The sequence below is a fragment of the Helicoverpa armigera genome, chromosome 8 (assembly GCF_030705265.1).
Source record: "Helicoverpa armigera isolate CAAS_96S chromosome 8, ASM3070526v1, whole genome shotgun sequence".
Classification (NCBI taxonomy): Eukaryota; Metazoa; Arthropoda; class Insecta; order Lepidoptera; family Noctuidae; genus Helicoverpa; species Helicoverpa armigera.
This window is the reverse complement of record NC_087127.1, coordinates 5,785,048-5,810,537: the sequence shown is the minus strand read 5'-3', so window position 1 is coordinate 5,810,537 and position 25,490 is coordinate 5,785,048. Positions and strand designations below refer to the sequence as shown.

General features: G+C 36.7%; 4 protein-coding genes across 6 annotated transcripts in view; 2 read left to right on the top strand and 2 right to left on the bottom strand.

The window, feature by feature from the left end:
• Nucleotides 1–25,490, top strand: part of LOC110372763 (serine/threonine-protein kinase unc-51) — a 36,394-nt gene that overhangs the window by 4,715 nt on the left and 6,189 nt on the right. For 2 of the 3 annotated variants that reach the window (XM_049837899.2, XM_049837897.2), the window contains exons 2-8: nucleotides 1,206–1,382; nucleotides 15,650–15,866; nucleotides 16,970–17,043; nucleotides 17,253–17,413; nucleotides 18,024–18,160; nucleotides 19,012–19,104; nucleotides 19,525–19,668. In XM_049837899.2, the coding sequence (XP_049693856.2) occupies nucleotides 1,206–1,382; nucleotides 15,650–15,866; nucleotides 16,970–17,043; nucleotides 17,253–17,413; nucleotides 18,024–18,160; nucleotides 19,012–19,104; nucleotides 19,525–19,668 (1,003 nt within the window). The remainder of the gene's footprint in view (nucleotides 1–1,205; nucleotides 1,383–15,649; nucleotides 15,867–16,969; nucleotides 17,044–17,252; nucleotides 17,414–18,023; nucleotides 18,161–19,011; nucleotides 19,105–19,524; nucleotides 19,669–25,490) is intronic. The other variant, XM_049837898.2, reaches the window with a different exon arrangement.
• Nucleotides 11,119–14,346, bottom strand: LOC110372786 (uncharacterized). Its single transcript, XM_021329747.3, has 4 exons — nucleotides 13,864–14,346; nucleotides 12,727–13,180; nucleotides 12,318–12,455; nucleotides 11,119–12,142 (listed from the first exon to the last, which is right to left on the bottom strand). The coding sequence occupies exons 1-4, from the start codon at nucleotides 13,905–13,907 to the stop codon at nucleotides 11,435–11,437; spliced, it is 1,344 nt and encodes a 447-aa protein (XP_021185422.3). The 5' UTR covers nucleotides 13,908–14,346; the 3' UTR covers nucleotides 11,119–11,434.
• On the top strand, nucleotides 22,436–23,732 carry LOC126056853 (uncharacterized). The gene is made up of 4 exons (XM_049851441.2): nucleotides 22,436–22,674; nucleotides 22,871–23,072; nucleotides 23,156–23,530; nucleotides 23,613–23,732. Exons 1-4 carry the CDS (start codon nucleotides 22,495–22,497, stop codon nucleotides 23,630–23,632), a joined length of 777 nt encoding a protein of 258 aa, XP_049707398.1. The 5' UTR covers nucleotides 22,436–22,494; the 3' UTR covers nucleotides 23,633–23,732.
• Nucleotides 23,875–25,153, bottom strand: LOC126056849 (putative nuclease HARBI1). The gene is made up of 3 exons (XM_049851392.2): nucleotides 24,854–25,153; nucleotides 24,470–24,763; nucleotides 23,875–24,381 (listed from the first exon to the last, which is right to left on the bottom strand). Exons 1-3 carry the CDS (start codon nucleotides 25,151–25,153, stop codon nucleotides 23,875–23,877), a joined length of 1,101 nt encoding a protein of 366 aa, XP_049707349.2.

The window sequence follows — 25,490 nt, the reverse complement described above, 5'->3', positions numbered from 1 at the left end:
AAGGTTATTCAACTAATCGCTATAGTAAGCTAGTATAATTTTCTTGACATGACATTTAATGATGTAACAACGTAATTGCATTGGCAAACGAATGACGTTGGCAAGTGAGAAGTGCACCACGAACGGTGACCGTGACCGCACTTCAGACACCGCAATATCAATACCTAGCTAGGTAATTAATAAGAAATGTGTAGGTGTGGATAGTATAACTAATTGCTCTATTTATAATTGTTATTATCCTTTGATTTAAAGTATCTAAACCGAGCTGCTAGAGGTGGGTACGTCACAAGATACATCTAAGATGGAATTGCTGTATAATCTCGTACGGGGCTTGTGTTGAAATCAGGTCAAACTGTAATCGCTTCTCGAGCCTACGGAATGTAGGGCAGGCTAATGTTAGATCTGCGCCGGCGCACCACCCTCTGGATAAAAGCAAATTAAACCAAATCGCATCGACGACTTAAAATAAATCCTTGCACGTTCCAATTTGCAACTTGAACTCTCCCGCTTTGTAGAATAAACAAAAGAGCAATGTTCAGGAAAATGCGTCAAGAAACTATATATGAATGAATGAATTATGATTTTGTATAATTTAGAACGTTGTTTAATAAATTTTAAAGTATATAGGGTGTTACAAAAAAGAGGAAAGCTAAAACGGGGGTTAAACGGTATTGCTCAGATGTAACATAAAAGAGTTTGAATAAAAAATGTGTACTGCAGCATAATTAAAGTAAACATATACGATTTGGTGAAACATATACCTAATGGCCACGCCACGTGATGAATCACGCTTGCATATGAAGAAACTGATGGCTTTCCAAAAAAATAATCTCATCGCACAAAGCATAATCTGCACGTGAAATCAATCTAGCAATTGTACTTACCGAGTTTCTTAGTTCCTATGGAATTTAATGATTCTTAAGCTAATGAGGCTCATTCATAGACCTCAGTCTTACTGTTCTTGGATCGCGTAATTCGCGTATGAGATTGAACCACACCACGAAGTTCCTAAGAAACGCAAATTGCATTTGCTTTTATTGAAGGATCTATAATATAATCTTCAATAAAATATTCTCTAAAATGAAAAAAAAAAGGTTCGGTTTTCATGTAGGTATAGTATTATTTACTTTTAAGCAAAAGACGCTAACTTCAGAAACATTGACTTTTTTGTGATATCACGTCTAATTCTTTTTCCTTTTTTGCAGAATCCGTCACAATCAGTCGCCGTCAAAGTGGTGACGAAGAAAGGAATCCAGAAAGCTTCAGAGATTTTGGTCAAAGAGATAAAGATTCTTCGTGAACTGACTGCCCTTCACCACACCAATTTGGTCGCTATGCACGACTGTATGGACAGCCCCGCCTACGTCTATGTCGTCATGGAGGTAGGTCCATTTATAAATACATTGTTTGCGTCCTTACCACCTTTTTTACCAAAGCTGATATTTATAATATTTACTAACTTGACTTTTGCACAAAAACAATCTTCTTTTAAATCAACTGAAAGGGAACATAGACGTACATAATATGGAATACAATGCATCTAATTAATTGACGTTATTATAAAAAAGGGTTACAAGCAAATGACCTGGGCATACAACATAGTAATGATTTGCAACAAGTATGTTTGTTTTTAACGTTGAGTGTTCGTGTTGTTGCTCGATGTGACTCATCCGGTAAAGTTTATTGCCTTTTACTCAGAGTTTTGGAGCAAAAGATACCAGCATCGAATTACACAGAAACATGTCACACAAACCGATTTCAACGAATCGTGTAGCCGTCGCGTCCGCGTGAGAGCTGTAGTTATTTATCAAATATTGCCATTCGCCGTTTTGTAAACAGGAATCTCGAGGCGATATTTCTCAAACAGTGCCTAAAATAACTCCCATATAAGATCCGTATCGGTTCCGTTTGCAGAAGATTGTGTTGAATGCTAAGGCATAAATCATAATTTATATAAACCAATATAATAATTCATAGGAACTATAAATACATAAATTCAGACAATAAAAGCTTTGCGGCATTTTATAGTATCACAGTTTAATACACATTTAATAAGTAATAATTTGCATTTACACAAATGTAATTGACATTTTTATCGTATGCGGATTAAGGGCAAGGTTACTGGGTTATGGACATTTATAATGTTAGCCACTGTACTTAATTAATAACAATGTCTTGATACATATTTAATCGTTCTAGCGATGTAGATGAAATGTATTGAAACGACAACTTTGCATTCAATGGCAATAGAGTTAATTAATTAACAATTCCGGGATTGCGTAAATAGAAAACGAGGAACTTAATTGCGTTTTATTTTAAACTTTTTAATTTACAAAAAGTTTTATTACTTATTCCTTCATAAATATTCAAAATGGTAGTAAAAGTATGTACCAAGAGACCGTAGTTGCTCACAGTTTTAGCTTTACGTAGGTACTTATACAATTTATTTCTTAGACAAAGGACTTAGTAGTAGCCATGCATAAAGTCATGTTAGGTATAATACTGAAAAAAAAACACGTTGTGGTTCTGGGCACGTTGTATATTTTAATCTAGTTTAGCTTCTAGCATCATAAGCGTTGAATTATCACATGGCTTAGATTCTGTCTACTTCATAGAAGTTTATAACTGAAACGAATTGATTAAGCATAGAAGAATTACATTAAAATCGCAAAAGTACATAACATTTATCGAAGTGAGTTTTTTATTGGTGTGTCGACAACCATGCCGGCTTCCGCATGACATGCGCGTATATGTGGATTCGCAGCAAGGTCACTACGCATTAGATAAATAGTAGTCGGCTTTACCACGCAGCCAGGGCGTGTCGTGAGCCGTCCGTACTCTTCGCATTACCTAAATTCATTTCATCTGTTACCCCGAATGCGGATAGTGAAAATCCGGCTCACGTTATTGCGCAGTTTTGAACAGTAATGGGTCAAGGAATATCAACAATTAAGATTGTACAGATAAACAAGCTTCTTCCCGCGGCGTAGCCCGCGTTACACAATTTCATTTTAATCATTTGAGCAGAAACTTACAACGATACCTTTTCTGAAAAGCAGCCAAATTTTCTCATTAGCCTTTAGCCGATGTCGAATGAAAGCATATGGATTAAATAACTGCAACTGTCTTTTTTTTTGACATTATGAACAGACAGGCACCTGAATATGATAAAATGGCGGAGTTTCATGAATATACATAGTCCGCCATTCAATATTATTACACATTCTTATCTGAGACAGAAATGTGAAGTGTTCTCCATGGCAACGTGTTGTCGGCTTCGCTCGATGGCACTGCGATACCCTACTAACCTATTTATCTTTAACAATACTCCCGAAACGAAGAATGCTTAACCGAAACATAAACAATACAATATACTTACCTAATTATATGATAAGTCTACATTTCATATCTTATAAGAAGTTTCAAAGGAAATACCTAATGTCTTTGTTATTTATAACTTACAACTGATAAAATGTTCCATTAAAATTTACCTATTGGTACGTAAACTAAAACGTTTTGTGATACAAAAAAAAACTTCATCAGATTAAGACCACAAAGCCAACCAACCAGGAGTGTCATTTGGGAGCAATTTTAAAATGTCCAAATTCTCAAGAGTGATATCCATGGAGACTGGTATTATTTAATTTTCTACAAGATCTATCAAGGTATACATAAGATTTTACCTCACCGCGTGGGTTTTTACCACGAAATATTGTTTACTGACATAAAATAATCCATATAAAATGCAATAGTTCCAAATCCGAAGCGTCTGGTTTTCATAATTTTTTCACACCCTGTATACACAAAGTGTACCTACAAAACAGAGGTATTTCCACATTGGAGCATTCAGTGTAGTAACAAAGGTATCGTAATCGAAACTGAATTCATCTCCTAATTAGCAGGTGGTTGCATATGCATGCTCCATGCATGATGCAACACTGAATTAGTAAGAGTATTCTATAGCGGCGACATTGTGTCTGTTACGCTCCCACACGTGTCGTCTCTGTACGTGTTTTTGCCTCGTGTAGACTAACACATAGATAATACTATAGCGTCTGCTTTGCTTTACTGATAAATAGATTAATGCGCAGAAATGACGACCATGACGTACGCCAAATCCGGCGCGTTGCGTATACGTTACACTTACACGTGAAAAAGGTAACAAATAAAAACAAAAACAATACTGGTGTCATTTATGCAACATAATTATTGCGAGCACCTACTTATAACATAACACTATGGTACAAAGTAGCATGCCAACGCTCCCCTAAAGATCGTCATTGTTGCATTCGCTTTGAAATAATATTTATATGCCAATGACGCCAAATGTCTTGTGAGAATACACACTATACGATAAAATATCTTGCCCACTGCTCAGTTAGATCATCATGATGATAATGAACCACATAATTATTAATTGTATTTTTCCGTAATTATAGTGCGCGTGGTGTCGTTGAAAAATGTTCGATAGACATAGATTGAGGTAGAGCGGCATGTCTTGTTGACATTATCGTCACAATTTATATTGCTTGAATTTGCGTAATTTGTTGTCTTTGTTCTTGTTATTTAGAGTTGGCGAAGAACATTGTTAGAATTCTGTTTCTTTCCAAATGTATGTGTTTATTATAAATAACTTCAAGGGCACACGAGTCAAGTGGACGCAGCAGGTCAGTCAGAAACGACGTCTACGTATAGCCAAAATACCTGCGACGCTAGTTGTTCATAATATTACGTACACTTGTTTTCGTTGCGTAAAAAACTAAAACAGCAATGCCCTCATCGCGCTACAAAGCCAAACTCAAGTTCATTGGCACGATTTCTTTATAGTTGGGGTACATAGTCGCCATGGCTGCTGCGGACCATGACAATCTAATAATTGGCATCATCCGCGTTTTCAACGTTTATTTATAACTTACTCTATGATCTTGTAAGCGTTACGATGAAATATTATAACACCAAGAATAGGGAAAATTTGGAAAAAGCAATAATAGTTCATATTTCACACGTTTTTTTTTCCAAACTACCTACGTTCTTATTGCTCTTGAAGACGAGTTTGGTTTGATCAAACTAACAATAGAGTAAGATAAATATATTCACATTTTGGATCAAAAAATGGATGAAAAATTCCGCTTAGGTTCATGATAGCTACTATTTATAAGTAGTCAAGTTTGAATAGAAATACACTTACTCTATTCGAATATGAACTTGCCTTCTATAAGTTGATCACGTCTGTTGTGGCCCATTCTACCGTGCCCATACAGTCTAGCAAAAACAACACGGAAGAACCACAATTGTATATCGCGGCGTCATAATTGTTATAGTCGGGTCTCGCCATTTTTATATTCTAATGGTTCGAATGAGTTGATTAATCGTTTTTTTTATTCTTCGCTTTTAAAAAGAAGCTTTAGTATTAGTAAGCTAATAAGCGTTCAGGCAAGGTGTTTTTTGCGCAACTTGTTACTATTCATTCGGTAACTTATGAAAATGAGTTTCTGAGAAATTCTGCACTAAGTTCACCAATTGTTCTTTTCTATCACATCATATTAATCCCGCGTGGTCCAATTTAAATGAAATTTCACAATAAGGTACTTATGTAAACAAAATCCATACTGAGCTGAAAATATTTAATTTTATATGCTGATAAAAAAAAAGATCTATCTTAATATTTGTTACCTAATTATTTATAATCTCACAATAGAATATCATCCACCATCTGTCACGGTTGGCAGATTGTACACACAGCATGTATCTATCTACTTGCCACCCAATTTAAACTGGTCACGTGTTGCCAGCGAGATCGGGACACGAAGCACGTGTGCCGTGCCAATGTTCCATATTCGAGCAAAGTTTTGATACGTTACATAACATCATTCTATTTATCTTTTTCCGTGTATACGACCACGGGGATAGTTGATAAATACGAACATTTTAAATGTTTGCAATACTTAGTTTTTAACCATGATTAAAAATCAAAAGTTTTACATCATCGAATATGGGTTTGTCAAGGACTTAACGAGAGGCCAAAAATTGGAGGCACCGATGGCATTTTCGTTGTTACATTTAAAATGCAAATGTCTGTCGGGTTTATTTACAATCCTGGTGATAAAAGGGTGCCGTTATTACAAGTTGTGAAACTGTCTTCAAGCTATTGCGAAAAAAGCACATTCACCGCGCGCAGTGTGCACGCAGAATTAACAACACAGTAAGGTCATCTGCCGATCAAATGCATTGCATGCACGTCTGATTTCATGCCGGATGCAACGGAATCACAACACTCATAAAATAATTAAGTACATGTGTACAGATGATAATGTTTAACAAGGTTCACAGTTAGATTTCATTTTTACATCGGCAAAAGGGTTATCAGACCATGGCAGTAATTTTCATATACGATTCATAAGAAACCGTAAGTGCCTACATAATATTGTGGAAATGGAAAACCACAGCAATATTATGCACGTTCGCATAGTAATATTGACAGCTGCGGACGCAATCTCTTTGCCAAGCTTAAGCGGGGTGTTGATCTAATCCAATCGCATTTTCCTGCCGCGATCTCATACTAATTGAAAGATACCTCCAGTTATATTTTATCCTACATACACAATCTAGTATTACGTAACGTCGGTAAATCATCTAGCTTTGAAACATTTCCGCTACAGCATTACGTGCAAATGTACGTTTACAGAAAGAGGTTTAACGTTTCATATAAGTGCAGTAAATCTAAATGGAGTTTTTAGAATCATATACCTGAGTGCAGCCTGTTCCCGGCTTAGCACCCAGGTGTGTTCCGATGTTAGTTTTGATGCACCCTTATAAAAATACTTTTAAAAAGTTAAAATGTTATTGCCTATAATCAGGATGACCTACTCATCTAGAAAACGTACTCGCACATAAAAACATTGTCTCTTCTTGGCGGCTGTGATTTCACAATAAGATTGTGTTCGTACAATGAACTGTGAGTGAACACGTTGAGCAAAACAAAGAGTACAGTGTCACCAATGATAAGCACGATTCGGTTCTTCGTTCAGTACGTGTAGCTGTGACCATTTGTAAAAGTAACCTTCTTAGTTAGCCAATTTTAATATGGTCTGTTCAGATCTGTACATCATTTCTTTGTAATACAATGCATGGATCACAAATCTAAAAACCTGCTGATATTAAGTAGTTACAACAGAATATAAAAGCATTTTAACCATCAATTACTAATTAGTATAGATATAATCAGTAGGACATAATTACACATTTGACTGAATCTATTGTAAACAGTAGAGCACGCATTGATAACATTTATAAACATAAAGAGATGTATCGTCGGAGTCAGGTGGTGACCTCGTGGTCGCATTAATATACGACTGGTTCTCGGGCCCTAGATCTCCACGTGGCCGCTCGCTGAGCGTAGTGGGACATTAGTTTCGAGTATTTTGCACAGTTTTGTTGTTTTGTGCATTATTAGTACATAGCTCCCTAACTTGTTGACCATCAAAACAAAAATAGCTAGAACAGCAAGTTATTAAGGAAATGCTCAGTAAAAATTTCCCCCAACTACGATTGTTCAATTTGTTTCTGTCTTTACAGTTTATTGAGATTAAAACTGCTGGACCGATTCAAATGAAATATTTTTCATAGATCTAATAGCGAGAAAGAAGAAGCTTTCTCAAAAAGCGCACCAATAATTTATATACCGGCCAGATCAGTCCAAATTCCCAATTAAGAGTAGTTAACTATCTAATGGTCAGATAGTGTGAGTTATAAGCTCGTTGCATGCATGTTATACATTACTGACACGATCTAGACAATTGGCATGCTCGATTGCGTCAGACTGGTTTCTCTCAGCGCGGCTGCAACGCCCCGTCTACAGCTGGAAAGTGTCGTGCCGGAAACCACAGCTTTCTATCTATACGCTTAATGCTCATGCCAGTTAAAATACAACCACTAAACACTTTCGATTACCATGAAGTATTGTTTCAGTAGGCTTGTGGTCCCTGATACGCGTAATTATAATGATGTTTAATAGTTGTTTCTGCTCATTGCAATTTACAATGTTTCATCGAGCTTAAATTGTTTCAAATATTATTATAACATTCAATCCACGTCATATTTTAACCATATCAAGAATCAATTAACATTTGTCGGTGTTGTAATAAGCAAAACCGGTTCAATAAGACAAAACCCATCCACTTTTGCAGAGGTGGGTACATACTATGATACATCAGCTTACAAAGCCAAGGTCTCGACTTCTCGTGTAGTTATCACTTCCCGTCGCGTTTTACACAAGCTGAATCAATTAGAATACAATCCATTCTGTAATTACTGGTAGAAATCCATTACCCGGTAAAATTTGCATTAAACACTTCGATAAGGAATAACTAAATTCGCCATGATGTGAACACTGCGACGATAAATGAAATAGGCACTTTTTTAATAAATATAACGGGGTCAATGATTTTACAGAATGGTTGAACACAAATGTGAAACGAGGACACTGCACTTGAGTCATACGCATAACTTCAAAAATGTTTATAATGTAGGTAATCTTTAGTACCACAATCCTGCTTGTCATTGATTAACAGACGGAATATTGATATACATATGTATATTGTATTGTATGTGCCTGGTTTTTACCAAACTGCGCAGTTTGTATGTTTATCATTGAGTGAAAGAACTTTTGGATGGGTATTGAAGTCAACGACTCCCCAATTAAGTGCTGTTTTATTTATAGAGAATTAAAACCAGGGAGCGAATAAAGTTGCTTAAGAGAATGAAGCACACGCCAGTCTTAAGTATTGTTGTTCTGTAACGGGGTGTAACGGGATACAGTACAGGTTGTCGGTCAGGCAGGCAGGCAGTCAGGCGCACATCCGCCATAGTGTTGCGTCTAAGTGCCGCGGCCCGCTCTTTCAACCGACATTTCTTTTCACATAAACTTTCATATACAATTCTATTGTTGCTCTTACTGTGTGACCCAGCTTGGGCTTGCTATAGTAAAATAGTGTTTTCAATAATAACTATGTGTTTCATTGTAGCTGTTACTAGTAGTTGTAGAACTAGATCTGTTATTCAAAAATATACAAGCTTATCTATTGCACCATGTTATCAACGCGCGTCTGAAATTTCACTACCTACGTAAACAATTGATTGAACTACGCATGATTCTTATCATTTGTTAACATCTGCGACAACAACATGGACACCTTGCCCATCTATTATGGTAGGAATGGCCCACGGAAATGAAGTAAAATTACATAAGGATTGGCAACAATATGTAACGAGGCTTAGGTTAAATTCTTATCAACTTAAGCTAATCCGGAACTCTGGACTCCTTAGTGCCAATAAATAGACAGAAAATACGTGGTTACCCCTTTTTTTTCACCGATATTTTCAATATCTATGTATAATAATGTCGAATGCTTGTATGTTTGTTCTCTACAGACTTTTATTTTTTCCGAAAAATCTGATGAGTTCATAAATGTGCTCCTACAAAGGATACTTAGCTGAAAATTCCGAGGCTGTTACACCCTTAACGTCCCGGGTCGTCGTCCCTTATTAGTGGCATGGAAAACAACTTTGATAAGAAACATATTAATAAAAATATCAAGCATAATAAAATATCAAATTAACCATAATTATGCAAATGTATCCAAATGTTTAAAAATATTTAGAACCTATGTAAAAGAAAAAAGATACAAACAGCAAATGAGCCCAATGGACCGATTTGATTGAAATTCGTATGTGCATTTTCAGTAGCGGCGTAAGGGGGGGGCGGAGGGGGCGGTCCGCCCCGGGTGCCACGTCTAAGGGGGTGCCATCTCGGTCGGCACATATCTGCACGACCAGGATGGCGCGGGCAAAATTGATAAGTCACTGAGGGTGCCATTCTAATCTGCAAAGCCTAGGTTCACTAAATGCACGTTATTCAAACAAAACCACAACAGTGCATGCTCGAGACGTCGAGGCAACACTGAGAGGGGTGACACAGTCCGGCTGTCACCCCTCTCTTTCTTGTTTATTTTTGTTCTGTTTCCTGATTACTTAAATTAATTCCTCAAACTTAGAAAAAAACTTCTTCTGCGTTTACTTCTTGAGTCCTCAATCTAACAAAAAGTTAAAGCACCGAAGTAGCAAACACAACTGACGCTCTACGCTGACGATTTCTAAGTTGTTTAGGAAGTGGAGGACTTTTGTGTACCAAAACTCAAAAAAATTCGCGCTCGCTCCGCTCGCGCCTTTCACATTACGGTGGTTTTTCTAATTTCTTTAGGTATTATTGAGTCCCAAAAATCAAAAATTTCGCGCTCGCTAAGCTCGCGGCTTTTCCACTTTACGCCTGTTTATTTTAAACTCTTTAAGGGACTTTACTGTCGTAAAACTCAAAAATTTCGCGCTCGCTTCGCTCGCGACTTTTCCACTTTGCGCCTCTTTCTTTTAAACTCTTTAAGGGACTTTACTGTTCTAAAACTCAAAAATTTCGCGCTCGCTACGCTCGCGGCTTTTTCACTGAACACTGGTTTTTTAGAAACATGTTTGTCTCAAAACTCAAATGACACGGGATCGCTTCGCTAGGGCTTTATAAGTTTGCAGTGATCTGTCTCCGGTTTCTTTATGTTAAACCTAGCAAAAAGCACCATGAATGATTTCTACACGATTTTTAAGTACTTTAATTTACAATTTTAGCCCGTGATTATATTTTGTCGTTTTTTTTGTGGGGGGGGGGGAGGGACGGGGGTGCTCAATAGGTAGTACGCCCCGGGTGCCACCCGATGCTACGCCGCCACTGTGCATTTTAATAGGTTCCTAAATGATATGACATTACCTTAGGACATGGTGACCCCGCCGTTGATATAGCCTGTTCATTAATTAGTCTAAATGCTTTACACAAACGTTAAACACTACTACTCGAGCGTACGTTACACATCCGAATTTGTGTTTTGACTTAACAATGTACTATGACTTGAATTTAATTAAGACACTTTTAGGTATCATGTTGATTTTTAAATTACCAACTAATGGTTGCCTGTTATGACCAGACTATAACTGAAAACTATAACATGTTATCACCGATGTTGTTGCAACTGTCCTTAATTGGAAATAAATTACTACCGCAAATTAATGAAAAACAAATTTAAATAAACATCTCGTTTATTTCGATATTATTACACTTAATTATTATGTCAAAGTAAAAAAAAAAAACAAGTTATTGTGTACATTGTTTTCGTAATGTTATAATATTAATATATTTACAAAAAATACTGCCACATCTACTAAACTTAATCTATGTTCATATCAATTAATCCATTAATACACTTCATCATTCACACATTTTGGACCTGGTTCAAGATGTCATTAATTTAAAGGTCAATAAATTATATCATTCAGATCGAAACAGAACATATCTCAACATAGTATAACAGAACATACAAAATTAATATTTTCTTGCTTAAACTGGAGATTTCTCCTGAAGCGGCACTTCTTCAGGCGTGGTTCCGTTTGCACTGACGGGTGTTCGGTCATTTGCATTTCTTGGAGTTGAACTAAAACGATTTTTAATAGAGCTCCAATTTTTCTTAATTGTTATTCCCGCTACTACGACAACCATTCCAGCTACAATCATTCCAATCAAGCTTTTGTCAACACCTCCAGTTTTTGTTCCTGTAGTTGTTGCTCCGACCACTTCACTTTCTGATTTGACAGTAGCTTCACTAGTAGCCTCTGCATTTGTTGTCTTTGATTCTTCCGATGCTTTAATAATCGCAGAACGAAGTGAAAAATCTCCTGCTGAGTTAGTCGAGTCATTTGTAGCCAACGTAGCAGTTTCAGTAGTTTCTACATTAACTACTGGAGGCACTTCTTCTTCTTTTTTTGAAACAGTAGCTTCTTCAGTTTTAGGCGTAGAGCTTAAAATCGGGTCTTCTCCGTCTTCATCACCCGATACCAGAGCAATTAATCCTGGTAGAGCGATATCTCCGAATGTGTCTTGTGGTGCTTCTGAGCATTCAACTGCTTTAGTGTTGCACGATTCTGTACATACAGTTTCTAAAGTTTCTTTTAAAGTAGCACACAAATCATCCACTAGATTTGCAGCATCCTTTGGCAATGTGATTGAGCGCAGAGCTTTGAAGTTAGAGAAGGATTCCGGTTTAAGGCCCTGAAAATAAAGATAATTATATTTAATTATATTTTTAATTATATTTCGGATCAAATCAGCAGGTTTTAATAATAATGTTATTTATGTCATAATCTTTCAGCTATTGCCTAAACATGCTGCCATAACTGTCAAAAGATTAAATTATTCGGAATATTTATTATATTGTATGACTTACCGTTCTCATATCGTTACCCCCCAGATCAAGTTCTTCTAACTTCGTTAAACCAAAGGCGTTTTTCAAATCTTGAGGATACTCCAGTAAACGGTTGTTTCCTAGTTTCAAACTTGTTAGTTCAGGTAGTTCACTTATGGACTGAAAAGATAAAGGAATGTATTAAAGCACAGTAACTACACACTTATGCATCATTAAGTATTGGCAACGGTATGATGTTTGTTAAAATAAACATTTTTTTTTGTCCATGCCGCAAGTTTAAATCATGAGAGCTAAATTTTGATGAGTTTTTTTAGACTACTTCAATATTTACTTCTAAGCGGACATGATCAGTTAATGCAAAATCCCCGCTTTTCTGTCTTAAGGAGGCGTATGTCCACATTACGCATGTGTGCAAAAGTTTACTACTTACACCAGAAATGATTTCCATGATTTCGTTGTTGTCAACATTCAATATCTTTAAGTTCTTCAAATCAGAGATGTCTTTTGGTATTTCAGTTAGCTTGTTATTCTGTAACTTCAACTCCGTTGTTTTGGGATCCAGAGGCTTTGGCAGTTCTGTTAACTCGTACCCAGAACAATCAACAATATATTTGTTTGTGTCCCCTTCGATATTGCAAACGCATGGTGTAGGACACACGTGCTCAGCTTCAGCAGCGGGTGCGCTATCTATGAATGAATTTAGTTGCACGTCTTGAAGTAATGGCGCCGGTGCTACAGTTGTCCCTTCAAGTGGCTCATCTATGACGCCTGCTCCACTGCCCTCTATTAGATTCCCATCAGATTCCGACTGCTTCTCAGGTGGGAACTGATTGTCATTTTCAACGGCAATAGGTAAATCATCATCGCTTTGAGCCACTGCAGTTCTGGAAATTGATATTAATATAGGTAATAACATGTGACTTTATCGGATTTATCGTGACCAGGTGACGCAAAATTCTTATAAATAAGTAGATGATAAAAATTGCGATAACTATATGTACTACAAGGGCGTAGCTAGCGCAATGTCTTAAATTTGATTGATAGAATGAACATTAACGAGATTCATGAAGCAAATGGGGCCACTGAGATATACCTGAGATACACCATAGCTTAAATTACTTTCAACTTTTTCTAAATTACATGAATACTATTTGACACACCTGAGAGTTTTAGGGTCATAAACGTAATCGCCATGACAGTGTTCAGCTTTTATGTAAGCATACACTTACAAGGTAAAATTCACGTAATATTTTTCTGAGAATTGGGAAGTCCTAATTTCAAATCGACGATGATTGAAATTGAGAATAACTTAAACTATTGTAGATTAATGTAGATTATAAAATAAAATCAAAACAGTGACCATTAATAAATTAATACATAGGTACCATGTTATAAGCAATATTATTTCGCAAGTATGAATGTGGTAACACTAACAATACAATATAGCGTTATGCCTACATTTTGCTTGTGCAGTCACGTATGTACATAATTGATCCTACATAGTATAAACCATGTGAACAAAATCCACTGGCTGCGAATAAAATAAATAGTAATTTGCTGTACTTACGCAAATAGTGCCAACAATAGCATGAAAATATGTTTGGGCGTCATGGTCACTCCCAAAAGCGCACACTGCTATGTACAGATTTTCCAACTGGCTTCAGGAGTTACCTGTCGTGGCACAAGTACCAGCGTAGCGTACAGCGCATAACTCACTGACACTTATAACTATTATCACTCAATGATAAGATTACTAACGGCATGGCAGCTTATCGCAAATCAACCACGATAACGACGCTCTGCATAAACGAGAAAATATTAGGTGGCCGATTTTCAATAACACCTTCGACTGACAAAAGCAAGCATGTATGAGGTCTTATTTGCACAGATATATTATGTGTAAACGATCGCGCTCGATACGCCACGACGGACTTCATTAACTGCCAGTTGCTAATTTTACGAACTCACAAAACCGTCCATGTTAATGATTTTCGAATTTTAGTTGATTTGACACCACAATTTGCTCTGCAGTCCTTTGCACATAAGTCAATTTAAATGTAATGATTCACCACAATTACGCTGAACCACATGCAAAAAATGATCGAAGTTCACAAGAAAAAGCACACGGACACTGTGTTATCTCTCCATCACTGATGTAACTGGTACTTTGCTGACGCTTCATGTCTATAAATTGCTGTATTCTGTAAAGTTTAACGTTACACAACACAGCTGTTTGATTTTAGTTGTGCGATGTGCAAACCGCAAGTTTCAAGTATGACAAGTTTCGTGTGTTGGTTTGGTAGGTAATTACCCCATGATTTAAATCGTCATTGTTCTGGTTGAGTTAGGTAAACAAAGCTAATACCAACATGTTCAATGCATATTTTACGATGTGGTCAAGGTTGTACATCCGTTAATAGATTGCTCTACTTCTGCTCATCCAGACGAGGTACTAAGTAGTATGTACCTGCTACTAAAAACAGACAATTAAGGTACCTATCCCACTTTTGTCAGTAAATAAAGACAGTTTCAATCGACATCTACATCACGAGGGTGCTCCTAGATTTTAAGGGATTCTAGAACAGGGGTTTTAGAATAAAGGAGAACAAGATAAAGACATAAAGGAGGCAACTTAGGTAATTGGCAAGTGTGAAATATAGTGGTGTACTTCACTCATAGAATGTGTACGCTTATTTTGGTCACCTGTCAAGGAATGGTGGTACCCAGTCTTAAGTATATTGGCAACACAAATATGGTCCAATGCACTGGTAACCTAATTGTATTGAAATTCTTTTCTAATGCTTATTTAGTTCTGCTATAATTAGACCGTTGGTCCAGTTTGAATAACTTGTATCATTAATCTGATGAGCGGTGCAGTTTGTTCATGTTAGTTCCGTTCTTGCAGCACATGTAATTGGAACCTATTATATAAATGATTATGAATTATTTTTATAGAACTGGAAGAAAAAACCTAAGTATAGACCTTAGCGTAGGAAGCCAACGACTTATTAAATTCGTTCTACGCAAACAAAAAGCTTTGGGGAGCAATATTACCAAATTAAATTTGCAACGTGAATTCAAAATACAAGATTACAATTCCCAAAATTTTATTTAAGTAGTTATCAAACAGAAGTTGTTTTAAAGTACACCAAAAATATAGGCTAATTGAGAATCTCGTTCGCTTTGGGAAGTCGGTTTAGAAGACTCTGTTCCATAAATATTGAGTTGGTGGTACTTATAAGTATTTTTTCCCCTTTGACGTTCACTGACGTGGTTAAAAAAACGTTCCTGGATTCTGTCCAATGGCTCCATTGGCCAACAGATTGTAAGAATCGTTTGTTTTATTTGTTCAGTACTGCAACGGGGGTGACCTGGCGGACTATTTGCAAGCGAACCGTCTGCTCAGTGAAAGCACCATCCGGCTGTTCCTGAGGCAACTGGCCGAGGCGATGCGAGCCATCCACGCGAAGGGCATCGTGCACCGGGACCTCAAGCCACAGAATATCCTGCTCACCCACAACGTAGCACCGCCACGCACGCCGCACGCTTCTGAAATAACACTCAAAATCGGTTCGTATCCCTCTTACTAAAAATGTAGAGATACTATTGAAGAACAACATGACCGTAATTGATCATCAAACTGCAGTAATAATATCTACTCTATTTCTGAAAGAAATTGTATACGGAACCCATGAAGCAATACCTGTAAAATATCTAGGTATAGATTTTCCTAATACAGAGCATATTAATTCATAACATTGCGTAAGCCTAGGGCTGCCATTTCGAATTTCGCGAAACCCGGACAAATATTAAAAAAACCCGGACATTTGGCGTAAATCGCATTTTTACCCCGGACGAGTTCGATTTTTTTTTTAACAAAACAAGACCTAGTTTTTAATATTACTATTACTACTATTATATACTTAAATTCAATGAGGTGCTTCCTTACATGTAAAGTCAGGGCCAATATCTATGACTTAATATTTCGAAGGTCATAAATAAGAAAGCTCATATGGAAACTAGGAGTTAGCTTCTTGTTAGTAATAGGACTTAAAACGGCGCTACCTATTTGATAGGTTACTTGATGGTGATTAGGCACTAAAGCACCTGAACTTGTATAATAAAAAAAATCCGCAAAGTGAAGAAGCCGCGAGCGAAGCGAGCGCAACATTTTTTGAATATTGGGATATTAAAGTAGCTAAACGTAAAAAGAGACAGTGTCAAGAAAGGAAGCCGCGAGCGAAGCGAGCGCGAAATTTTTGAGTTTTGAGACACTTCGACTTCTGCAGTCTGTGTGTCGATTGTAATTCAACTCGTAAGAAAAATGTCCGGGTTTTCCCCGGACACTTCTTGAAACCCCGCCCGGACGTCCCCCGGACGGCCTCCAAACGAGGACAAATCCGGGGAAACCCGGACGGATGGCAGCCCTACGTAAGCCACTTCCTACACTTGTCTGCAGTGTATGAAATAATTTATCACTATCATGCGGATATGATAACGATCAAGAAGTCGCGGACGTTCTTCTTGAAATATTTTCATGACTAATACATTATCTATAACAAATCCCATTTTCACAATAACCCTTATTTATGATTTACATTCTAAATTCAAAATAAACAACCTACATCTAGCTGATAATTATGTTATATTAATATAGTTTTTTTCTCGTGCAGCTGACTTTGGCTTCGCAAGGTTCCTCGAAGAAGGAAACATGGCCGTTACGCTTTGCGGGTCACCGATGTATATGGTAATATGACTTATATAATAGATTATTGTAGCTATTTTTTTTCAAGGACATTTTATAAAATTGTTTCTATTAAACATTAACATGAGTGTATGAAAATGTATTACTAGATCATTTTTTACGCGGCTAAATGTTTGAAGTTTTGCATATGATGATGAAAATGCTAATACGTGGTGTGAAACTGAATAATATAAACAGTAAAAATATTTCAGGCACCAGAAGTGATAATGTCACTGAAGTATGACGCTAAGGCAGACCTGTGGAGCCTGGGCACCATCGTGTACCAGTGCTTAACGGGCAAAGCACCCTTCCAGGCCACCACACCACACGAACTGAAGGCTTTCTACGAGAACAGCGTTGACTTGCAACCCAAGTAAGTATCAACCATGGAGCTTGACAATGAAGCAGGAGGGACGTCATAAAAAGTTACAACACTGCCCTTTTAAAACACTACTGCCGGTATAATAATGAATGAATCACTATCAAGTAATTACTCTGTTGAAGCAGCCTATACGAAATATCTGGAACTATTACACCTTAACTCGGACATTTTTTGCACCTAGTTTTTACAAACAATCGGCTTTAGCGTTCAAGGTCCTTATGCGATGAATTAGAATTGGCTCTGTGACAATTTTGTGACACATTATATTAGTTCTTAGGTGCAATCTTAAATACGTACTGAAAACGGCTCATCTAGCCAAACACATGTAAACAGTGAGAGCGTGTGGTAGCTATCTGCATCATTAGATATTATTATTTATCTCAATGTTTGTCTCAGAAGTCCAGCATGACATAATTATCTTCTACGATATGACAAAACTGTGATAAGTGAGTCCAACCTTAATCCTAGAATTTATCGATTGACCTTTGTCATAACTGGAACACTGTAGCATGACAGGTAAATAAAGATAACAAATGTACTTTTTTTTAAGAATTCTAAATGACGTAAAGGAACTAATTATTAATGATATGGATTATTTCAGGATGCCAGCGGGCACAAGTCCTGAGCTGTGTAGCCTGCTCATCGGGCTGCTGCGGCGGAACCCGCGCGAGCGCATGCCCTTCGAAGCTTTCTTCAACCATCCGTTCCTACAGCGACCGCGGACCACCTCCATCAACAGTGAGTCTCAACATCACTCATTTAACTGACTAACACTAATTAACGCCTTATTCCACGCTCTCAAAACCGCACTGTACTAATCTTTATTGTACAAATTATACGACCGGCTGAAACATTCAGACACATGTTCGTGGTTGTTCGACTTAGTGAATAAACCACTCGCTATGAGTCATTAACGTGAATATAAAGTAACTAACATTGAAACATATAAAACTAGGAACGAGTGACTAATCATCGGTGCTCTATTCCATTGTTTGTAACATTTCAAAATCCTCCACGCTTTCTCAAACTTTGATTGTATATTTTTTTCAGAATATGTATTTAGTTGAATAGTTTGTATAATTAATAATTGTATATAGTGGACATATAATCAGACAAACATATTCAGACAAAAGTTTTGCTAACATAACACGTGTACCGGATCCGTGTAATTAACAATCCCGTCTTGTGTTAGTAGGTACCTATTCTTAGCAATTTCACGCTAGCCAGCCATTATGAAATTATAACAACAAATAATAATGTATTTATTAATGGAACAGTTATCTTAATTACAACACAGTAATGACATTATAAAAAATTCAAACATAATTTATAGTTGCATTAACACTTACATTTAGCTTGAATAAATAAATTATAATGTACAGCGACTAGGTATATCAAACATGTTATTTTCAACAAACATCATTATAACTATCACCACATCATTTAATTTATTTACATTATCGTAATCTAGCTTCTAGTCCATGAATTTTTGAACTATTTATGTATAAATAAATATATATATGTAAATACACATTTAAGCTAGACTTGAGTACCCAATCATGGTGTGTGAAATTATGAATATTGTTTAGGTTTGGACTCGGATCTGCCCGACATATTGGAGAGCGATCTCGAGGGTCGGCCTGATACTAACTGTTACCTAGAGGAGTCATGGGAAAGCCAGGGTACATCCTCACTTATTCAATTCGCTTTGGTTGTGCATGGGATGGGGGTGGCGCATATCTTTATAATCCGATCATGTAAATCTGTGTCGGTTTGCGTTGTGTCGCCAATAGTTCTCTAACCGAGCACTAATGTCTATTAAAAAGCATGACATCAAATATTTGTGCACGTACCTACACTCATTTACCAATCTATTAATTATCACAAGAGGACTACTGGTGACCGACCTCTTTCGTCTCCCGGCAAAGTTCAAAAATTTCAAGGACTACGTTGTAACTGGCAAACTATATCATCTCATCGCTTGCTATTTATGATTATATGTCGCTTGCCTTCGATATTCAAAATACAGAAACTGTGCACAGTTCTGCATGGGTTGCGCTTTGTTGTAAAGAGTTTGGTTAGTAAAGGTGTTGTGTTGCCAGGAGCGAGTGTGAACCCTCCTTCGCTGGGTGCGGGCGGGTCGGGAGCGGGCGCCAGGCCGTCGTCTGCGCCGCGCAGCTCCAACCCGCCGCCACAACCACTGCCCACGCTACAAGCGTATAAGAAATCACAGCCGACATCCTCCGGTAAGTGTCTCTATAAATTAACCCTTCTACTGTGAGGGTCAGAAAGAGACTAAACGCTCCATCCCCCAGTCAAAGAGTTCCCGCGGTAAATCATTTGAACAATCCTGTAGCACTACGCCTGCCTGTTTATGAAACTTGACATACTTTATATTGAACGACGATATATAATGTGTCATTGTATACGTACGCTTGTACAACATACTAGTAGATGATCTAGTTTCTTATCGGCTACTCTAACAATAGCTATCTTTACTGATATTGAGGAAATCACCGCCCATGCCCACAAGTGGTACCTTTCCCTCGGCTGATACGGCACGAACCATTTGATTGACATTGTATGTAGTTTACTTTTCCTTTCCTACCATATCAAGTATTAGATAATTATGTTTTAATGATGAGGAGCTAAGAGCTTGTTGTCTTTCCTATTCCATTTGATTTACGTTTAATCCACCACAAAGTAGGTAGCGGGTCTGAGATTATGACGTAAACCAACTCAAACAATTAAAAAATTGTTAGCAAACTAAATACAAATTAAGATGTTGTACGTTGATGACGTGAATTAATGTTGAGTTCGAAAACAAATGACTTTGTTGAACAAGCGATCAGTACACAGTACAATGATATCATTTCCGTTTAACTCATTGCTAAATGAAGGGCATAAAGATAATAATCAATAAATATTACCAAATAAGGTAATTGCAAATCTTGTAGCTTATAACGTTGAAATTTTGTATGATGTGATTTCCCAATACATTTATAATAACTTCTTGACATTTCCTCTTAGAGGCCAAAATAAATAACTTTACCGTCGTCTTGCTGTAATGCGTGGGTTCCAATGATTACATAAGATTTATCATAGCTATTAGCGAAACGCAATACATCACATGTGGTTTCGCCTTCACCCACCGGGTTAACGGAGCGGAAGAGGAATAAGAAACAATTGACATTGCTTATATTATTTGTAAAATAACTCGGTAATTAATTGGGCGATGCGTACTGAATATAATGATAAATGTAATATGCATTACGGATTGACATTGTGTACATGACTGAATCATGTATAATTTAATAAATTAATTACTACATATTCAGTACTATTTTGACGGGAAATTATGAAATGAGTGGGAGGGGCGGTGGGTGCAGCGTGAGGGAGTGTCACACTCACTGACTCAAACCCATCATGTTTCTTCTTAAGACCTTTATGTATGGCCGCGGTAACTGTTTGGAATAATCCCCCAGCTCCTATATTCAGTACTGACTATCACATCGGGTCGGGTTATCATAATATGTATGTTTATAGTTCCTGAAAAGTAAGTTCTCTGAAGTGGTCTCATTATCACGAATGAGTCTATCTTACAATCAATGATTTTCCGAATTATCATGATTCAGTTTTTCTGATAATCAGCGGAAGTGGTGACGTCTTATTTTGCTTTTTTTATTTTTGTGGGAATCAGCATTTAGTAATCTTTGGTCCTTGATAACTAGTCGCCGCATCACTACAAATCTTAAAACTAAGTAGGTTTGTTTGGAAAGTTTCGATACAAACTGCGTGTTAAGTTATCATACCTACATACCTGTCAAATAATGTATGAATTCACCCATTTACCTGAATTTATTTACATGCAATTGGCATTATTAGAGGTTCCGATTGGCTACATTGTACATTCATTGTTTCATTATCATAGTACCTACTGTATAGCTTAACATAGTAACATATGTTTATAATTGCAATGCTACTGTATTTTAGCTAGACTCTCACTCAAACGTTCTTTGACCAAACTAATAGGTAGGTACCTACATAATTATTATGTAATTCGAGAAACGCTAAGAACAAGTCATTAGGACTTTGTTATCATTCAGTGTCATTAGTGATTACATTATATTGAAGTTTATCGCTTTATCAACACTAATTCGCTACTGGCCGCCTGCAGATAACAGGCATGCGACAACGTCATTGTACTTGCACTAATTCATGAAAGCGCTCATGGCGTTTATATAACATATTGGTTTCTCGAGTCACATGTCGTGCCTCACCTATATTAACGAAATTGACGTGTGAAAATACACGTATTATTTCCACTTGATCAAACACTGAAGTAAATTGAGTAAATTAAATAGAAAACAATCTTCTTATCAATGGCTTAAAATATATCTAGAACATAATATATCATTGTTCTCGGAGTAAACAAATTCGATAACCCTCTCTAACCTGCCCTTGAGCACCTAGAGCCGGTATCAATTTTATTGTTGTAGGCCCGTATTAATAAATAAGTCTCAATCGTGATGTCAAGACCGGTATCAGTTGATAAGTTCTCAAGATGCGATCAGCATCTTAATGTCGACGCTAATTAATAAACCTTTATCAACAGTATCTCAGATGATACTGCGGTTCGGATCGAGATATCAAGATATGTAATTTGACACTCTATGAAATCCTGATGTTAAGACTTGTTACGTCACAGCGAACGAACTGTTACATCTTTCATTCATTGCGTTTAGTAATAGCTTTGAAGAACGATAATGTCCAACTCTGTATGCATAGGAATAAAAGTTGTTTTCCAGTTTAATTGTATTGTAATTTGAGGAAAGTAGATTACTTTTTTATATTATATACATTATGATTTTTTTTACCATAAAAGAGCACTATTTACTATAAAGTTACGTTTAATTTTTTTGACAAACGCACATACCAGTGATTGCGCGTCACCTCATTATATATAATCTGTGGTTCTCCTTCATGTTTACTTGTTAGTACTTATCGGAAGTGTATACTGTGTATAGTTTCGCATTTACTTACAAGTTATTTGAAGTTATTAATTTTCGATAATGGAGTCAAAGAAACATGTCTTTAGCCCCATCGAAAAAAAACATTTTCTAGATGTACTTAAAAAGTACAGTAACGTTATAGAAAATAAGGATACAGACGGAGCTACGTTAAAGCACAAAAACGACGCTTGGATTCGTGTTACGGCCGAATATAATGCTAGCCCTCTCACTACAAAACAGGTAAGTGGCTGCTAAATACATAGAATTACATACCATATCATATTCATTCATCACATACTCATGTTTTTGTGCTTTATTTATGAAGTGTTATGTATATTTATCATTCATCAGATCACACCATACCTACCTCGAAAGGCAGAGGTGTAGTTTCTAATGTATCAATAAGTATATGCACATGGTTTTTTTTATATTTTAGGCAACAGTTAAACAACTACGGCGCTTGTGGGTTAACACAAAGCAGCGTCAAAGGGAGGCCTTGACGAAAGAACGCCAACATAGGCTAGCTACTGGAGGAGGGCCATCTATCAGCGATGCTGTCGTTGACCCTGATGTGTCCATGGTGGCCCCAGCTCTGATTGTTGGAATCGATAATGCGATTGATTCCGATTTAGTTGAAGGTGTTTATAGTTTTTATTCAAATAATCTTTTTAAACATTGTCTTGTTAAACATTGACTATAATTAATTTAATATTATTTTTAGAGTCTTCGCAGTCGCAAACACCAGACGCCGTGGAAATAGAGCATTATGTTTTAGACGATGTTTCGCAGACATCCGTCATTTCCCACGAGCAAGCCACCGAAGATCAAATAGTACTGCCTGCCTCACCAATCCCTTCCACATCCCAAGTATCCCAACCCTTCATAACAACCATCCCACCTGCCATCCTACCTGCACGTTCTAACACTAGAACAGGTTTAAAAAATAGTGTGATAGAGCAGGAGTACAAGGATAGATCTGTGCGGGCCACAGAAAAACACAATATAGAGATGCAGATTTTAAAAGAACAGCTGAGGGAAGCCAAAGCAAAGGCAGACTTAGCTGAACTTATTTTAAAAGAAAAGCAAAATTCAACAGGTTAGTTGGATAAAAATTGTTTTTTTTTGTTTTGTTTACATTTTGTTAGTTTTTTTATTTAATGTTTTTTGTTTTGTTACAGGTCATACCACAAACAATTAATGTTTATGCACACATTTTTATAATTGTAATAAATGATAGTAATAAGTTAATAATTGTTTCATTTATCTCAATAATACTCAAAGTCATGGTACAATGTAAAATATTAATTACACTTTAATTAAAAAATATATATATTTATAATATAACAAATTATATAACATTGCCTCAATAAAAACTAAAATAATTAACAATTGGCAAGTATTAGAAAATAACTAAATAAAAACATTATAAAACTTTGATATCTATTGGTAATAATTTTCTATTATAGTACTTCTGACTACGAACCCTGCGCTTGTACTAGCCATTACAGTAGTTTCGTTTGCACCATCCTCTTGATCAGAATGGGAATCAATACCCAATGCCATGTTATCATTTAAAATCAGTGATAAATTATGTAACACTGCACATGCTACAATAATAAGGGACACCGTTTGTAACTTGTTACCAAGGCCTTTTGATAAGCATGGAAACCGACGTTTCCAAATTCCAAATATTCTTTCAACAATGTTTCTAGTTTTGATTTGTGCTCGGTTATACCGTATTTGAGGAGGATCTTCAGGAGTTGGCCTAATTGGTGTAAGCATAAATGGCAATGTTGGATAACCACTATCACCTACTAGTTTACCATTTAGCACACCTTGAGTATACTTCATGTATACCCTGGACATTTGAAAAATTCTGGAATCATGAGTGCTGCCCGCCCATCTAGCTACTATGTCCAAGAATTCTGTTTGTGGGCCGACAACAGCCTGTAAAAGAAAATTACAATAGTCATCATCACTGTATAGATGTTATGCAATTATAGCTATAGAAACTGATCATGTTTAGTACACTTACTTGAACATTAATGGAGAAATAAGATTTTCTATTGCGATAAACTTCATGGTGCTGACAACCTGGGGTGTTGACAATTCTTATGTGGGTGCAATCAATGGCTCCATCTATACCTGGTAGCCCTGGCCAACGCCCATGTCTTCCCAAGTCCTTAAATAATTGCCTATTTATGCTAGCTTGATCTCCTGTAGGTATTTTAATATAGGTTTTATGGAGTAATGCTAGCAGTCGTGATACTTTTGTAACGACGTTTGATACTGTAGGCTGAGATAAACTAATGAGATCCCCGCACACAAGCTGAAAGTTTTTGTCATTATTAATAAATTGTTTAACACACATAACATTAATGTTATTATGTTTACAATTCAATTGGTCAAAATCATTTACCTGAAAGGATGCTGTAGCGTAATACCTCAAAGTAAGCAAAACGGCAATTTCTGGCGCGACTGGCAGCCCTCTGTTATCACTTTTCACCAAATTATTTCTTATCAACGATACGATATATAGCACTGATTCTTGGTTAAATCGAAACCGTTTTTTAAAGTTTTGCGTAGGTAATTCGAAGGGATTTGTCGCGTCCCTTATATAAACTTTAGGTAATCGATTTTGAAAAGGCCATAAAATATCATCGTAGTAGTCGACTTCATCATAATAATTGATTTCGGAAATAATATTTTCAACATCCATAGTTCCCGCGAAAAACTTAGGTACGAGTTCACGATCTTAAGTCCAGGGTCGACTGAACTCAACAATCGTGATCTTGATAACCATCCTAATGTCGATCTTGAAACCTGAGTAACGTTTATTAAACAATACGGTCTCAGGTGATGACAGAGTCCTAAACCGCATCTTAGGTTTTGTTTATTAATTTGTCGGAACATCAAACGGGGTCTTAAGATCTCACTCTTACGCTGATATCGGTTTATTAATACGGGCCGTAAAGTGCAATAATTTATTGTTTGTTCCGCCATTTATATGAGTTAATGCACCCATTTACGCGTTGCTATAGACTATAGAGCAATCT

Bases quoted from the DNA above. Each gene is read 5' to 3' on its own strand.
- LOC110372786 (XM_021329747.3), bottom strand. From the start codon at position 13,907: ATGACGCCCAAACATATTTTCATGCTATTGTTGGCACTATTTGC. The intron at 13,181-13,863 runs GTAAGTACAGCA...ATCAATTTCCAG, and splicing joins CTATTGTTGGCACTATTTGC to AACTGCAGTGGCTCAAAGCG. The intron at 12,143-12,317 runs GTAAGTCATACA...CTTTATTTTCAG, and splicing joins GGGGTAACGATATGAGAACG to GGCCTTAAACCGGAATCCTT.
- LOC126056853 (XM_049851441.2), top strand. From the start codon at position 22,495: ATGGAGTCAAAGAAACATGTCTTTAGCCCCATCGAAAAAAAACATTTT. The intron at 22,675-22,870 runs GTAAGTGGCTGC...TTTATATTTTAG, and splicing joins GCCCTCTCACTACAAAACAG to GCAACAGTTAAACAACTACG. The intron at 23,073-23,155 runs GTGTTTATAGTT...TATTATTTTTAG, and splicing joins TGATTCCGATTTAGTTGAAG to AGTCTTCGCAGTCGCAAACA.
- LOC126056849 (XM_049851392.2), bottom strand. From the start codon at position 25,153: ATGGATGTTGAAAATATTATTTCCGAAATCAATTATTATGATGAAGTC. The intron at 24,764-24,853 runs GTAAATGATTTT...AAAAACTTTCAG, and splicing joins ACGCTACAGCATCCTTTCAG to CTTGTGTGCGGGGATCTCAT. The intron at 24,382-24,469 runs GTAAGTGTACTA...TTTCTTTTACAG, and splicing joins ATTTCTCCATTAATGTTCAA to GCTGTTGTCGGCCCACAAAC.